This window comes from Magnolia sinica, chromosome 16, assembly GCF_029962835.1.
Source record: "Magnolia sinica isolate HGM2019 chromosome 16, MsV1, whole genome shotgun sequence".
NCBI lineage: Eukaryota > Viridiplantae > Streptophyta > Magnoliopsida > Magnoliales > Magnoliaceae > Magnolia > Magnolia sinica.
Window position 1 is genome coordinate 61,502,581 of NC_080588.1, and position 17,287 is coordinate 61,519,867.

Below are 17,287 nucleotides of genomic sequence, written 5' to 3' on the forward strand. Positions count from 1 at the left end.
ATGGACTAAATAAAAACTTTGCAAGTTCAGGGAGAAAGTGATCTCTTGCAAAGGGATAAAACCCGAAAACAAAAACCTTTGAATTGTTTTGTGCATGCAAATATTTGTCTCCTCTTTTCTTCTTTCTTCTCCTTCCCACATCACAAACCCCATTCTCCCTACTTGCCTAAACCAACCAAGTAACCAACATTTCGGGTGTTGTTGTGCCACAGTGGTTGCAATAGACGTGGCAAGAACAACAAAATGTTGTCGAAAAGAAGAAGAGCGAGCGCTAGGGCCAAGAAAGGCAAATTATGTAACGATCTCATCAAGTACAATCTGGATATGCCAGATTTGAGCAAAGAAAGCAGATGACACAACCACAACCATAACTAGATGTACAATAAACAGGCCAAACAGATTTTTAAGCATGACAGACACTACAAGAGGTATCTTTCATACAAGCATGCTGCATTGCCAATTTAACATTTTTCTGGTGTGGTACACTGATTTGGAGCCACAAGATGACGATAAAGGGAAAGTGAAAAGGAATGGCAATCCAAGAATGAAGCTATTATCTTGAATATTTCTGTATGTCCCTTGGCAAGCAACTGAACTGGAGATACCTAACTTCATAAAGTTAAAATGTCTTTGTAATACACACAAATCAGGTCACTATCCACAACTAAATAATTTTCGAGTTAGGATGATAAATAAACATTTGGACACCTGTTATATAAATAAACTGTAATCATAAAGCAGACTTACTTGAACGAGTGACGTAAAAATCTTGAGTTTCCAATCTTCCTTGTTATTGATGAGACAATTATTCCAGAAACCAATGCTTCTGTTGCCAGTAGGGCATCCAGAGAACTCTAAACAGAATAGGAACGCATAAATTTTATAATATTTAATTTGGAATTGAATCATATATATTTTCTTAAAAGAGGTAGACAAAAGAAAGATCAACCAGACAATATTAAGCTAGTGGGCCTCAAAGAAAATTGAATAATTTTAACAAGCTCAACTAAAATTAATGAGCATAGGTACCTGAAGAATCATAACAGCGGCAAAAATCCAAATGGACCATGAAACAAAATGAGCTACATTTATATCAACAGATCCATCTTCAGTCAGGATAAGTTTGCGGACACCCCAAAACCCTAACCAAGCTCCAGCCAGAACAAGGGAAACAAGAAGAAATATCGCCACCTGCCATTGTCACTTAATTGGAAAAGCAAACATCTTGATCATTGATTTTCATTAATTATCGTTGGCACTAGAGTTGCAAAATGACATGAAATAACAGCAAGCTTCTCTAATATTAATTTTGTGAACTAGCGAATATACCTAAAAAGAAAGCACAAACTATTTCATCTTATGCTTTTATCATAGTACCAAATAAGAAACCATGACAGAATTTGCCACGAGCTTGGTGTATTTTGCATGAGCAATGTCTCACTTCCTCCAATCACTATCGTTATAGGCTTGTCCTAGCTGTTTAGGGTCAGCTAACCATTCTTAAGCCTGTATCCTCAGTAGGTGAACAAGCCTCCATATCACCTCTATCCACCTCGATCCAAATCCATTTAGGTCTTCCCTTCATCATCATAGCCTACCCAACCAACTCTCCAGATGGTGCAAATTCTCAACTACTTGATTCCAAATTGTCTATATTACCATGGCCAAATTAAAGAGATATTGCATTGTTTCATTAGAGACGTGGAAAGTATTAACAGTAAAGCATAATAAAAAGCTTACGTACAGGACTGTACATATCCTCACTAATCCCAATCTGTACAAGTACAGAACGCAACAATCCAGATAAGTAGCTGAGAAGAAAAGATCCCACACCAACCTAACATAAAGAACAAGATAACATCAGCATTTGCCAGAGGTGACTCTATTAAATGAGAAAAATTATAGCACATAAAGATAACAAGGTATTATGTAACAGTAATGGTGGTCATAATGGCCACCAGCATTACCATTGAAAAATGGGCCATAACGGCTGTTACAATCTTTAAAAGAAAATATAACAACCCCGTAAACAGGCCGTAACTGCTGTTATTTCTTCCGTTTCAGCCGTTATAACCCCATGATGCGTACCAGTTGCCACCATCACCATTATGTAATGATCGTTACAGCAAACCATGAAAGCTAATAGAAGTGATTAAGGCACCTTTTTTAAAGGTAAAGTGATTAAGACACTTACAATTGACGAATACATACATATTGCAAGTGAACTCTTTCGACCTGTCGGTAGCAGCTTCATCCCCTACCAAATGAACCATATTATGGATGGGAACAAACAAATGGAACAGAGTTCTATGAAGGCATTGAAATCAAATAAAGAATCTTATAAATCCATGTAAAACACGACTATTTTAACCTTGGCATGAGCTAATTTGTGGCAGTTAAGATTCTAATTCCAAACTAGCCATATGAGGCTATGATTATGACCATTGATGCCAAACATACCATCGGCTGGGCCAATCAAAGGCTGTAAAGGCTTGAATTTTACTTTGCCAAATTCAGCCAGGTAATTCCTTGACCGATTTGTTGACAAGCCATCAAATATAGTTAGTAGCACATGGTGGCCCTAAGCAGTCAAGATGTTGATTCTTTGGTTTGATTTGTTCTAGTGTGATACTCCTCAGGTATATAGATTTTACAAAGGATTAGGATTAATTTTCCACCTTGACACGAAAGGTGTATGTTCCTTGCAAAATCCTACATTTCCAATGACAGAGAACTGCATCTGAGCACATCCTATGTTAGAGCATGAACAAGGTAAAACCACTACACATCCTCCATTTTCTTCTTTAACTTTTGAGATGGAATTATATGTTGTTCTATCTTTGGCATTCAGTGTATTGAAAGCTTCAACCTGATTGCAGACCTTAAGTCCTAATCACAAGGGAACTGTTTCACCACCGATTTCATACTTAATTAACCAAGCATACGCATGTACTATAGGCTTATAGCATATTTATAGCATAATACATATATGTTAAATTAGATATGACATGTATATGTGTGGGTACACTGACTTCAACAAGTAAAAAGCTATAGATGAGTTTATAGGACCACCACAATCAAGAAATGGCCTGTCAATAACAAATGTAAACTGAAAGGCTTCCTTTACATGTTTGAAAGTTCAGTCTTAGTGACCTATTTTGAAACACTAAAACCATATGAAACAAATAATCAACCAGCATTACAAAAAGAAACATAATTCTGCAGATAGTGAACTCCCAACTCGGAGACTGTATTACCTGAAAAAGGACCATCAGTATCACAAGGACGATGCCAACAGTCATTGCACTGCTATAGTAGAAAATGACCGAATTGCTCAGGGCAGGCGCTAATGTCATCATAACTATCCCCAATACCAAAAAGATAACACGATACAACCGGAATTCTGCAATATATTTGTTAGTAATGTCAGAAACTACCATTTACCAGACATGGTTTTGCCTGCAGTGTCGGCATATAGAATATTACCTTCTTCAGTGGATACCTCAACAAATTCTATGGAGCGACCAGGCATCCGTATGTCTAGAAGCTTATTGTCGTAAGGTGACATGTATCGTACCAATAAATCCTTACCAAGTTTCTCCCATTCATTTTGAGGGCACATGCCAATCTGAAGAGATGCATTCCTGTAAATAACAAACAAGATTGTAATTGTTTATAATGCGAGCAGTTCAAAGAGAAGCAGTAAATCCCATTGGTTGCAGTGTTAAATGAGTTGTATATGTGAAGTAAATTTGGCATATAATACATTATTAAAATACAGGCATATGTAGTATATCCACAGCAGGATCAATGGTATTTTAGCTATCATCATCATTTCTTCTAATCATAATTTAACCTAATTGGGCAGTGGAATAACTCATCAGTTTATCCTTCCATTTTGCATTCTCTCATCATGCTACTGCCCCCTAAATCACTCTATTCACTTAGTAGACATCTTTATTTTGATAATAGGTTGATAACCTGTCATACGTTTCGGCCAAATCTACTTCAAAGGCCCACCAATTTTATATTTTTATTCTTTTAAGGGTTAGGAAGATTTTATTCCAACAATCGAAAAGATACACCCAAATAATCAGCGGTCATCCCAAAACATCAAAGAAAGACCTTAGAGAAGCTCCCTGAATTGTCCCATAAACTTGGGCCCATTCAACAATGAAGCGCTTGATTTCAACTATAACCACAGAAGGCAGATAGGCAGAGTGTTGCGGAAACACCAGCTATTGCATTCCTGCCATACAGGCCACAAAAACCCACAAGTAGCAAAGTCTTCCAAAGCAATGGTCTTCTTTTGCTACCTTGGCCACCCTCTTCTTTTGTGGCCCACCAAATTGCCAATAATTTAAATAAATAATATATATATATAATATATAAATAAATAAATAAATAAGACTCTGACCAAACAAAGTAGTGCAAGATGAGACTAGGGAGAATTGAGATAATTCTTTGGATATATGTTACTAGAACCACTCATACTAGGGTAGTCAGCCTAAATATTACCAGAATTTAATCAAATGTCTGACAACAACTGAACAGGTGAAGCTTAATATGAACTCTGCTCAAGGATAATCTCTTACTGATTTGACAGCTTACCAATGATTGGTCGGAGGTTTGGGGTAATTCATGATATCCTATGCAAAGTTTACAAAATTAAAATCAACTGAATGTCAGAGTCCCCTGCTGAGGACTTATCCAAATTTTACAAAAATTGGTGACTTGGCTAAGATAATATTTGGTTGCAACATCAGGAAACCTACCACTGGTGTTGCATCTTTCTTGGCTCTTCCTTGTTCTTTTTGAAGAGCAAAGCAGAAAATCAATCTTCTGCCTGACACTCTAGTTTGATTATATGGCTTAGAAGCAAGTTGTTTTACCGGTAACATACCCATTCTATATGTTAGAGGTGGTCAATTCAAACCCAATTTGCACTTTTATCCATAAAAAATTTATATGGCTTAGAAGGCTTCATGTAGACAGTCATTTATTGTCTCCTATATTATGTTTACTAGTTGGTATGGCATGTGCAATGCACATGGAGAGTGGAAGCAGCTCGTGAGATAAGGAGAGAAGGTTGGAATGATTGCAAAGGGGTGTTATTTGATACTCCAATATATTATGACACCTGGTAGGATATGTCAGGACATCAGCTGTTGGATCTCAGTCCTTTTTAACGTCGAAAACCATCTACGTGATGGGCCTAATTGGGAGTGGGGGATACCTAAAATAACTCTCAGATTGATGTCAACCCTTCCATTATTTAAAAGGTTTTGGCGACCATCCAAACTCAAAGGAAACGAATCAAATGATCAAAGGGATAAAACAACCCAATTTATGAGATTTTTTTTTTTTTTTCCTTTTTTTTTTTTGTATAACCCCATCTGAGGTGAGACCCATCATATGGTTTGGATCATTGGAAGATGATCCTAGACACAGAGCCTAAAATCTCAATGTATCCTATAGCAATATGCCGGGATGTATTCTACCAAGCCAAGTTGTGGTGTGGTGCAGGCTACAACTAATTGCATGGGGGCAACTCAATCAAAACTTTAAAATGACAGACATGTCCTTCCCTATTGGAGTGGGTAAAATCAAGACCATTGATGAGGCTGAGCAGGTAAAATCTCAACCATTGATCATTAAGAACACAAACACCTAGAAATTACCTACAAGCCATTATCTTTGCTTCAAATATACTCAAATTACATATAGTAGAGATGATTAAGTTTGAAAAAATGAAGTAAATGCAACCTCACCAGAGCAAACTAAACATAATGACGCGGATTGTCACTTTATTAGGGTGAACTTCTGGGATGACTCATTCATTACACTACCTCATGTTTCTAACACAATGCGTCATCACAAAACCATTAGCTTCCAAAAGTCTCTCATTTTGAGTTGACAATTGGCACTTTACAACCATCTATGTCAGTTTGAGGGAGATTTTAGCTTTGTCACATATTTGAAGTGTATTTTCTTTGTCACGTGATAGCTGCCCACAAGTATATTATAGTGTATGTCCATTTAGGTTAGGGGCATTCCAGTTACTATCACTATTTCTCTAAAAACATTTAACCTGATTGGGGATTGATGGAATGAGTAATCAATTAATTCTTCCAGTTGAGTTTTTCTCTCTACCAAAATAGTACCCACGCGGAAAAATACTAGCTTGTATGTGGTCATTGCGTAACTTAAAATTCCTCCTTTCCAAAAGCTATTTATTATGGAAATGAAGATATGTATCATATATCAAGATTGCTCTGCAGGATGCTTACAGGTTCATTTGTCTTGCAACCAAGGGTTGCAGTCAATGTAAATATCCAATGCTCAAGATAATAGTTAAAACTAAAACATTAAAGAAAACAAATATAGGGAATAATTAGAAACAAATTAAAGCATGAACTGCATACAGATACAGCATATATTATGGCAAACAAACAGTTGCTCTAAAAGCTCGAGCCGATAGAGGATGGTGTATCAATGTATATTGAGGGACTTTAACACTCCCCGGCACGCGTGGGGTGGAACTCTGCACGGGATCATACTAGGCAAGGGTGGAGGGACACTCACGACTCACACCATGAACACAAGACCTTCCGCTTTGATACCATGTCAAACAATCACTTGCTCTAAAAGCTCGAGCCGATAAAGGATGGTGTATCAATGTATATTGAGGGACTTTAACATACTAAAATGAATCAAACATTCTCGATTAATAACTTATGCTGTAGGCAACCACCTGTGAGCCATAAAAAATATTTCCCAAACTCTTCGACCTGGGGAGTGGGTTTTTTATTTATTTTGTGTGGTAAACTTTTTAACAGTTATTACGGAAAGATAAAATGTTGGGTAGTCAAGGAACAATATGATCATAGGATGAATGTAGTTGAAATGAGGATGTTGGGATGGATAAGTAGCAAGACAAGGAAGAATAGCTTAGAAATGTGATGGGGACATCACGCGCACTCGCGCCGCCCCCCCTACGCACGTATGTACATAGGAGGACCCCACCATCAATCTAGCTCGATGACGACGTCCAGGGAGGGCCTCCTAGCTAGAAGTCAAGTTTTGGTTCAGAAAAGTGGCCCGATAGTTAAGAAAAGCCCACCATGGGATCTCATGATCGTGGCCCACTCGTCGGATTGGTTTTATATTTTAGGTTTTGCTTCTTGTTATTATTTAGAACATTGTGAACGCTTTAGATTTCCTTGTTTGGTTTTTATTTTAGTTTACTTCATCACCAAGTAATAGGTGTCGCACATGGTGCGAGTTTTTGAGTATAGAGTTCTCCCTATAAATAGGCACCCCTTGTAGTTCTTTTCATTCATTGAAGATTAATAAAAATTCTGCGTTTTCCTACTCTCTGAGTTGTGAAGCCTAGTTGGGTGCGAAACCCTCCCTTCATCGAAGGGTTAACTACCGTGGTGCGAAGCCACATCTATCCCGATTCGCCCCCATCCATCGACATCTCTACTACCCATCTTCTACCATCCCTTCTTCTCATCTCACCCCATCATCTACACTTCGAATCAATCATCTATTGTAGCAATTCTCCTCCCCACAGTAGAATTTCAGAATCTGGCCCTACGGGAGGGTTGAAACTTCGGCAGAGCACCACGCACAAATCGTACATCGGATCGAGCTAAGATTTGAGGGTTTTGGAGTCCATCCCTGGCCGACCAAGGCTAAGGTGGCCTTTTTCTGAATAGTGGGCCCCACACATGCGCGGCTAAGATCACACGCATGTGCGTCTGGGCCATTGATGTTGTCCACGCGTGCGGTACTTCTCTGGTTCGTCTCTCTCCTCTCTTTCACTCCGCTCTCACCCAAAATCCCTAAACCTAAGTACCTAACCCAAAATTACTCAAATCTCCAATTTTATGCCCATTTTCTTATCATAGGGTTCCTTTATTTGAAATTGGTGAATCCCTTGGATTAGGGACGGATTACTACGCATGTGTGGATGATTATTTCTTATCTTTAAGTATCGTTTGGTTCATATTTTTATTGATCCAGCCCTATCATGTGTAGGCCTGGACCCGCATAGATTCCCCTTAATTGAATGTTTGGACTTTCATATGGGATATGGAATTTGTGTAATTGTTTCTGAACTAACGTGATTTTAAGCCTGAAATTTCGCATATCATATTTAATTTTCATGTTCTGCATCAAAATGAATGCATTCGAGGGAATTTAGTATTAGCACCAATAGGTACTAAGATGAGGGAAAGTAGACCAAGAACTGCACCGGTTAGGAGTGAGTTGGTACAAGTTGAAGGCTCTAATAGGGCAAGGGTAAGGCCCAAAAGAAAGTGGGTGGAGGTAGTAAGAAAAGACTTAATGACCTACGGTCTAACTGAAGTTACAACCCTTGATAGAGTGGAAAGGTGGAACAGGATTCATGTAGCTGATCCCAATTAGCTGGGATAAGTTTTATATAATGATTAATGATGATGATGATGATTCAGAAAGACAAGAAGGGAAGGTTATTTACTGTCCGCATTCAAGCTAAATGTTTGCGGTTATGACTTCTGAGTTGTATTGCAGTAAGCAGCATTTCAATTCCTTGTGCAATCCATATTTTTCTTGGGATCTTTGTTGTGGTAGGTTAAAAAAAAAAAAAAAAAATCATTATCTAATTTGTCAAAGATCAAAACATCAGAAACAGAAAGAATAACCAGCAAGTTTCCCAAAGGGGAGGAAGAATACACTCAAGTTTTGCAACTGACAAAATCCTTGACCTACCGGCCGCCTTCTCACCCACCTTAGCATGCTATATATCATTCTAAAGGGTTTTGTAAAAATGGGTGTTATCTTGCAGCACGGGTCACGACTTACCTATGAAAACAGACCTCAATATTTCGTGGATGAGCTCTTGAACTAGTCTGAGTTATGTTCACCTTCACTTTCAATGAATGGGCATACTTCCCCAGATTTTGAAGCCTTGGCTGGCCACGGATGTGAATCCTCTCACAAACCATTAAGGTACCAGGCTTAGAACCTGGTGAATTTTCCACTGCTCGGCCAGACGACAGCAGCAACGTAGTAGGATGAGTAGCTGCACAACCAAAAAGTAATTCATATGAACGTTATAGTAGTAAGCATGAGTTAGCAGTTCCATCAGGATAAAGTTGATATCTCCCACTTAAAGATATAATAGATACATGTTCTTCAGAGAAGGCAAGACTTCCTATCATTAACCTTCAATCAAATAGGCTGTATATCAAATATTACTTCCACTCGTTCAAAATTTTCTATAAGACATTTACAGTTACCATCTAAAGCATGCTATTTCCAGAACTTAAATCATCTATAGTTCTGATAAATATCATCAAACTAGCCACTCCATTTTTCTTAAATAAAGCTATAGGAAAAGCCTCAACTTTTTCTTGTTTTCTTGTTTCACTTATATACTATAAAACAGGTAATGGTTCATGCATTCAAACATGCTCATTGACTCACAGAAAGGTGGTCGTACATGCATGGTGTGCAGTGCTGGCAGTGGATAGCATTGCTCTAGCTTGATTGATCTAGAGAGTTTGTAAGTAGTCTAGTCACCATCCTGAATCATTGTTGTAGGAAACAGCTGGCTGAACTCAGTATCATGGAGAATGAAATGAATTGGCCCTTTTGAAATGCGCACAAATCCGACTTAAGATGGTTCCAACTGAGTTGGAATGAGCTGTACTCAATGTTGTCAAATCGCATATGCGATTGTGTGTGACTGTGACCGCATATGCGACTGCTTTTTTTTTCTTTTTTGTGAAAAATTAATAATAATAATAATAAGGGAAATTATTTTTAAAATGCAAAAGGGGGGTGGGGGAGGGAATTTCCCCAAGTTAAAGAGATGTAGAATGTATTCTTGATTCTTTTTTACTTTTTCTTTTTTTAAAGAAACCTTCATTCATCCAGAGGTAAATTTTACATGATGTGGACATTCGGGCTTGCCCAGGAAAAAATGACCTAGGCGAAGCCTATCATAATGAAGATGGAAAATGAAGGAAAATTATTTTTGGACCCGCACTAGAGGCACGCTGAAGATGGAGAACAGGTCACTAGTTCCTGCTCCCAGAGATCTTCCTGACTGCCCCAAGACCCATTGAGTCGAGGAAGAGGAGACCTCAAACTTGGGACGAGAGCTCTGCAAAATTCCGGATAACCGAGGCAGATTGATTCTCACTACCCAAGCGAACCATACTGTCAGCCAGCCCATTGCCTTCCCTAAAGATATGCACAAAAAGAACTTCCCCTCTGAGCTTCATCCTCTGAGCCATACTATATTACTATCATGTATTCTTGATTCTTGAATGTTCAATCCTTGATTGATCTTTGAGACCTCGTTTTGATTGATCTTTCTAGAGGATTTGTAGAGATTAGGATTTAGACTTGGAAAATGGAACTTGAAAGCAGGAATGTATGAGAGGGATTATAAGGATTAAGGAGTCAAAGAGAGTAAGAGAGAGTTTGGAATGATTCAATGTTGCAAATGGGGGGATTTGAGTGCTTTTATAGGAAAAGCGGATTTTTTGCCCAAAAAAAAAAGTATATGCGATCACATACATCACATATGCGATTGCATATGCATTGTGATTGCATATATGCAATCCACTGATGCATATGCGCATATGCGATCGCATTTAACAACACTGGTTGTACTAGCTTCAGTCCACATGATAGTTGCACTCCAAAACCAATATCTAAAACCACAATTCAAAACCTGCTTAATCAGTTGATCCTAACCATTTGATTGTAATCGAAAAGTGAATGGCAACAAAGCCATAGACACCGGTCCACATCCAATAGCAAAAAAAAAAACACTGAGTTTAGGAGGAAATAGAAGATGCAAAATTCTATCATGGGGCGGATCAATATGGTAGATAAGAAGCATTTTGCATTCTTCTTGGAAAGGAGTTTCGGAGATAGGTTGTCGCTAGAAAGGAGTTCCGAGGCAGATTTGACCGGGATGGGAGCTGTTCTTTTGACTAGTCTTAAAGGATTGGACCAAGAGAACCTTGGGTCAACAATAGTAGGGACATATTTGTTCTTGGATTCATTGTAAGATATTCTGCATCAATAATGGTCACCACCATTACCGATATGGGTATTAGCTGTAACAGTTGATACAAGTACGTAACGGCCATTACACCCCCCATAATAGTTGATCTTAAAAAAAAAAAAATTCTGAAAAAAATATCCAAAAAAATCTAGAATAATGTAAATACTCCAAATATGTATTCATTTTTTTTAACTGTTTATGGCAGCGTAATGGTCCACTCTTTGGTGAGAGTAGTGTATTGGGCTGTTTGGTGAATTGATGAACATGGTTATGTGTCTCTAATATTTACACATCACAATCAAGCATTAATCAGGTTGTCTGATGCACATGCCCTTGATTGGGAGCTCACAATAGGCAAGAGCAAGACGTGCATCGCGAAGTTGATCGGCCGGAAGTCGCTCAAGTTCCTCTAGAGGACGATCTCCCATCAACGGATTAGCCTTGCAGGTTAGAACTTCTACAAGGAGAATAGACTAAGAGCACAACTCTAAAAAGGATGACGGTGAGGACGAAGAAGGGTCAAAGCAAGGAAAGTTGGAAAAGGGCAAAGGGATCTAAGAGAGAGATTCTTCGGCTCCTGGCTAGGAGCAGGATAGCGAGTGGACGAAGGTCGTAGTGAGAAGACACGAAAAAGCCTTTGATGCAGGACAATTAACCACTTGCTGTAAAAGCTCAAATTGATAGAGCATGGCAAATTAATTCCTTTATCTCATAGCCCAACCCTCAAATCCATGAGTTAGGTCCTCGGCCAAGCCTTTGTCTAAATGACCGTCTAAAATCCTATTACAGTAGCTCCAACCCTATTCGTTTTAAGGTATCCATTAGGGTGGCTTCCTATCAACTTCTCACAGGTGTTTGAGAGGGCAGAAGAGGTAGTTGAGGTGGTCATTCCCAGACACAGTAATATAGGAAAGCCCAGAGGGTTCGCTTTTGTAAGGATGCGAACGAAGGAAGAGGTACAAGAAGCGGTCGACTCCCTCAATGATGAAAGCTTCGATGGTAAAAGGATGCTGGTCCAAAAGGCCAAGTGATGCAGGACACATGATTTAATGCTAACATGCAATGTGGAGATTATGAAAGAGTCCATAAAGTAATTCGATTAACAAAAGATGCTACCTACAAAGTAATTAAGAGTAAACAATAGGAAATAAAATCTAATTTAACCTAAATCACATGCCCACATTCTACGAAATCATATAAATGAATTAAAACTAGGACCGATGGAAGGATAGAACTTCCAATTTAGTATAAGCACGTTCCACACTAAAGGAACATCTTTGTAGGTTTTATGATTAGGGTTAGGAAGGGGAAAATATGAAATTTGGAAAATTAAGGTTCATAGGAATTGGGGATTTTGGAATTAGGGTTTTTAGAAATTAGAGAAAATGGGAAATTGAAGATCTATGGTTTCGAAGGTTATAATGGAAGGGAAAAGAGGAAGACAAGAGAAGAAGAAGAAGAGAAAGGATGTACCTTAGAATCCACCACCAAACAAGCTTCTACTCTTCCACAATTTAATTGGAATGGAGGGTTTTTTTCAAACAAAACCCTAGAAAACAATGAGAAAAATTCCTTCACACAAGAGAGCTTCTCTCCTCTTTTTTTCTTCTCAAATCTCTACTAGGGTTGGAACTCCACCCTATTATAATAAAAAATCGGAATTAAAATTCAGCATAATTACAACTATGCCACTCACTTAAGTGGCCCATCGTCCAAAATAAGAAAACTAAAACATATATTATTAATCTCAACCATCAAATAACTCCTGAAAATACCAAAAAACCATAAAGAAAGCAAGATCAGAGTCCAAGGGGCCCAGATCTAAAAAGATCTGTTGGCCCGATGTCCTGATCGACAAGATCCAACGGTCGGATCAACACGAAATAGAAATCTTATGACTAAAATAGTCTCCTAAGCAGCCCACATGTATCATCTCAATGTGGGGTCTTCCTGATGCACGTTGAATGCATGTGGGGTCTTCAAAATGGCCCGGTGGGCCCCATCTGGAACTCGTCTCCCATCCACAGAGAAAGTTGCTCTAATGTGGGTGGTCGTCTTCATCTCTAGTACACCCGAGTAGGTCCTCTGATGTCCCCATCAATTTCCCTCGGCTGAGGAGATTCTGCCTCTAGCAAAACAAAGCTGCAGTGATGCTCGAGGAAATTCGGGTCTCGTCACTGAAGCTTTGCCTTTGTGATCCACGTATTGTCTGATTTTGGTCTGCCTTTCCACTTGACAAGGTACTCCTGGTAACCGCCATGTCGTGTGGAAACCGCTTCTTCATTTAAGATATCCTTCATCTCCTCTCTTCTCATAGGTATGGATGGTGCGGATGGTAAAGGTTGAGAAGAGGGGTCAAGTAATGGCCATGGGCTTTGGAACGGGTCATGGGTATCATCATCAAAGTTCATGTGAAGGTTAGGGGAATGTCCATGAAACGGTACAAGATCTTCCACATTAAATGTGGAACTAATACCCATTTTAGGTGGAAGATTTATCAAGTAAGCATTCGAACCTAGTTTTTTCAAGATTTTATATAGTATAGTGCTACGGGCTTGTAACTTTTTTATGGTACTCTGTGGAAACCTTTTTGGACATATTTTAATCATGACTTCATCAACCATAACAAACTCTTTAAACATATGATGTGAGTCAGCAATCATTTTGTATGTTTCATTACTTATATTGATTCTTTTTCTAATCTCCACATATAAGTCATGCATATGTTGTGTAGATGCATGTGTAGACTCTGAAGGCCTATGGAAACAGACATGGGTATGCAATCTAAAAGGGTCCTAGGCTCATCTACTTGTCATTCCACATCTACTTCCTCTCCAGTACTCATTTGATCGTGATGAAGGTTTGGTAGAGTCAATGCGTGAATGTCCCGCACGAGTGTAAACTCATCCGGTATGCTCTCTGGAATAACAACACCGAACTCCTCCAATATCAGACTCACCTCAGATGGTAACTCTACACTGCCCTCAGGTGTAACCTCAGGTGGCATCTCCATAATAACCTTAGGTGTGACCTCACTTTCCACGTGGGCATACAACGTCAAATCAATTTTAGTCTCTCTTTCAGACTATTTGGCATTAACTATACGAAGAGACTCAAGCTGGAGTTTCGTCACATCTTCAGGACCACATGTCTTGACTCCTTGGCCGTCTCCGTTTCTCTCAAAGTATTGTCCTGCGTGGTCGAGTGGGCCTCTTATTCTGACAACCTAAGGGAAGAGGATTTATGTTTCCTTGTTGCTTAAGGGTTGACACTATCTCAATGTTGCCTTTTTTTGGTTTTGTTTTTGTTTTCTTTCTTCTTCTTTTTTTTCCTTTTCACTGTTTGCCTTTGTTTTTGGTTTAATGATAATTGTTGCCTTTCAAAAAAAAAAGGACAATCCTTTTACCTCCATATAGAAACGAACACGTATTCGAGTGACCGAATAGTGTTGCATCCATGTCATACAACCAAGGCTTGCCCAAAATGATGTGGCCTATATCCATAGGCAAAACACCACACCATGTGTCTGTATAGGAACAAAACTAGATGGGAATAGGACAACACTGAGAAACCAGAATCGAAGATGCATCAACCTATGAGACTCGATAGGGCTGAGGGTGAGGAACAACTAGCATACCTAAGCGGTCCACGGTGCGAGCAGATACCACATTGATGCAACTACCACTATCAATGATTACCTTACAATTTTTGCCATCACACTTAGCATAAGTGTGGAAAATTGAATCTATGCACCAATCATCACTTTCTACAATTTGGCTTAAGACACAGCTAATAATTGTAAGTGGCACAGTCTCAACTTGATCCTTGACTTGTGATTGGACATCTTCCCGTGTGTCGGGGTTTGCCTAAAGGAAGGCTTCAAGCCGATTGATACGCGCATTGGTCACGGTCAATTGAGTCCCGATGGTCTTATTGTGCGCTTCAATAGTTGTCAGACAATTGTTGATAGCGTTAAGGGCCTTAGCAATCTGTTTTAGATTCATAGTGGAATGTAGACCAAAACCACGTCTTGAACGAGTAGGCATACACAAGGACACTCTAAAGGAAACCCTAGGTTCTACACATGCGCACACATGCACGCACACCACCACCCCTACACATGTACGTACGTAGAAGGACCCCACCATCAATCTGGCTCGATGACAACGTTCGGAGAGGGCCTCTTAGCTAGAAGACAAGTTTTGGTTCAAAAAAAGTGGAGTTGCAAGTTGTACGTCCAACATGTACGGGTCATGGTTTTGGCTAGCACTCTACACTAAACATGGAACAACTGCTAGAGTCACTAAACAAGCTGTCCCAGCAGATAGAGTCTTGGGGTAAGCATTTAGAACAAGACATAGATCAACGCCTTGACCAAATAGAAGCCTCCCTCAGGACAAACCCCACCATTAGGAAAGATGGTCAATCTCTAGCAGGTGGCCAGGAGGATAGACCATTAAATGGAGGTGGCCAAGGAGTCGGTCATGGGCGTGCACCCGTACCCCCACCCCATGAAGGACATCAAGACCATTATTTTAAGGGGTACAATATGTGCGGCCTCATGGCTAGAGAGTGCACCAGATGCTAGTGTAGAGTTACCTACCGAGGCCATTCCAATAGTGGATGAGTTTCATAATGTCTTTCCTAATGATCTACCGGATGAGTTTCCCCCTAAGAGGGATATCAAACACACCAGAACATGGGACACCGTAATACCTACAGCCGAGTTTGTGTTTAATACTTCTGTCGACAGGTCTACAAGTCTAAGTCCTTATGAAGTCGTTACTGATTATAAACCTGAGAAATCTATTGATCTTGTCCTTATGTCACGGTCCCATAGGCCGTTAGAGCCTGCAGAGTCTTTTGTACATCACATTTATTTATGGCATCAATAAATCAGGCAGAAGATCACTAGTAATAAATATTACAAATTTTCTGCAAACCAGCATAAACGTTTCAAGGAATTCAATGTAAGGGACTCTGTGATGGTCCACATCAGGCCTGAGCGGTATTCTCCGGGGTCCATTCGTAAGTTACACACGCATATTGTTAGACCCGTTAAAATTATAAAACGAAACAGTCTCAACGCATATGTGGCAAATCTTCCACCCTCCATGGGAATTAGTTCCACATTCAATGTGGAGGATCTAGTTGTATTTTAAGGGGTCATTGATGCATTGTCCAGCCTTTCACCTAACCATCCTGATTCATCAGACCTTTCCCTTGATCCATGGCCCCCTCCCGACCCATTTTCCTAGCTTCTACCTCCCATACCTATCTGTCCCGACCCATCTTTTCAGCTACTACGTCTCATACCTACCCCTCCCGACCCATTTTTCCAACCTCTACCTCCTATACCTACCCGTCCCGACCCATTTTCTCAGCCTCTACCTCCCATATAAACCTGTCCTGACCCATCTTCCCAGCTACTACGTCCCATACTTACCCTTCCCGACCCATTTTCTCAGCCTCTACCTTACATACCTACCCTTCCTACACCTAGAGAGGAAATAGAGGATATTTTAGACCATCAGATAATATCCACGTCGAACGGTGGGTTTCAAAAGTACCTGGTTAAATGGAAGTCACACCCAGCTTCAGACAACACGTGGCTCACTGAGGAGGAGCTTCAAAGACTTGATCCTGACATCCTGGATCGGTTCAGGAGTTTTATTTCGCCAGTGGCGAAATCTTCGCAGCCGGGGAGAATTGATGGGGACATCATGCGCACACACGCACGCACACCACCACCCCTACGCATGTACGTATGCAGAAGGAGGACCCCACCATTGATCTGGCTGGATGACGACGTCCAAGGAGGACCTCCTAGCTAGAAAATAAGTTTTGGTTCAAAAAAAGTGGGCCCGATAGTCAAGAAAAGCCCATAATGGGATCTCATGATCGTGGCTCACTCGTCAAATTGATTTCATATTTTAGGTTTTGTTTATTGTTATTATTTAGAACATCGTGAACGATTTAAATTTCTTTGTTTGGTTTTTATTTTAGTTTACTTCATCGCCAAGTAATAGGTTGTGCACATGGTGCGAGTTTTTGGGGTATGGGGTTTTCCCTATAAATAGGCACCCTTTGTAGTTCTTTTCATTCATTCAAGTTTAATAAAAATTCCTGCTTTATTTTTCTGCTCTCTTCGTGAGTTATGGAAGAATTCAAAAGTGGGTGCGAAGCTCTCCCTTCTTCGAAAGGCTAACTACC

General features: G+C 39.7%; 1 protein-coding gene across 3 annotated transcripts in view; it reads right to left on the minus strand.

Annotated features, from left to right (window-relative positions):
* The window catches only part of LOC131228601 (uncharacterized), a 34,886-nt gene that overhangs the window by 9,062 nt on the left and 8,537 nt on the right, over positions 1 to 17,287 (minus strand). Inside the window, exons 2-9 of one of the 3 annotated variants that reach the window (XM_058224369.1) lie at positions 9,180 to 9,216; positions 8,854 to 9,073; positions 3,487 to 3,644; positions 3,258 to 3,403; positions 2,195 to 2,257; positions 1,745 to 1,837; positions 1,030 to 1,191; positions 748 to 854 (exon numbers count right to left, since the gene is read on the minus strand). In XM_058224369.1, the coding sequence (XP_058080352.1) occupies positions 748 to 854; positions 1,030 to 1,191; positions 1,745 to 1,837; positions 2,195 to 2,257; positions 3,258 to 3,403; positions 3,487 to 3,644; positions 8,854 to 8,996 (872 nt within the window). In that variant the 5' untranslated portion in view covers positions 8,997 to 9,073; positions 9,180 to 9,216. The remainder of the gene's footprint in view (positions 1 to 747; positions 855 to 1,029; positions 1,192 to 1,744; positions 1,838 to 2,194; positions 2,258 to 3,257; positions 3,404 to 3,486; positions 3,645 to 8,853; positions 9,074 to 9,179; positions 9,217 to 17,287) is intronic. The other 2 variants (XM_058224368.1, XM_058224367.1) reach the window with 2 other exon arrangements.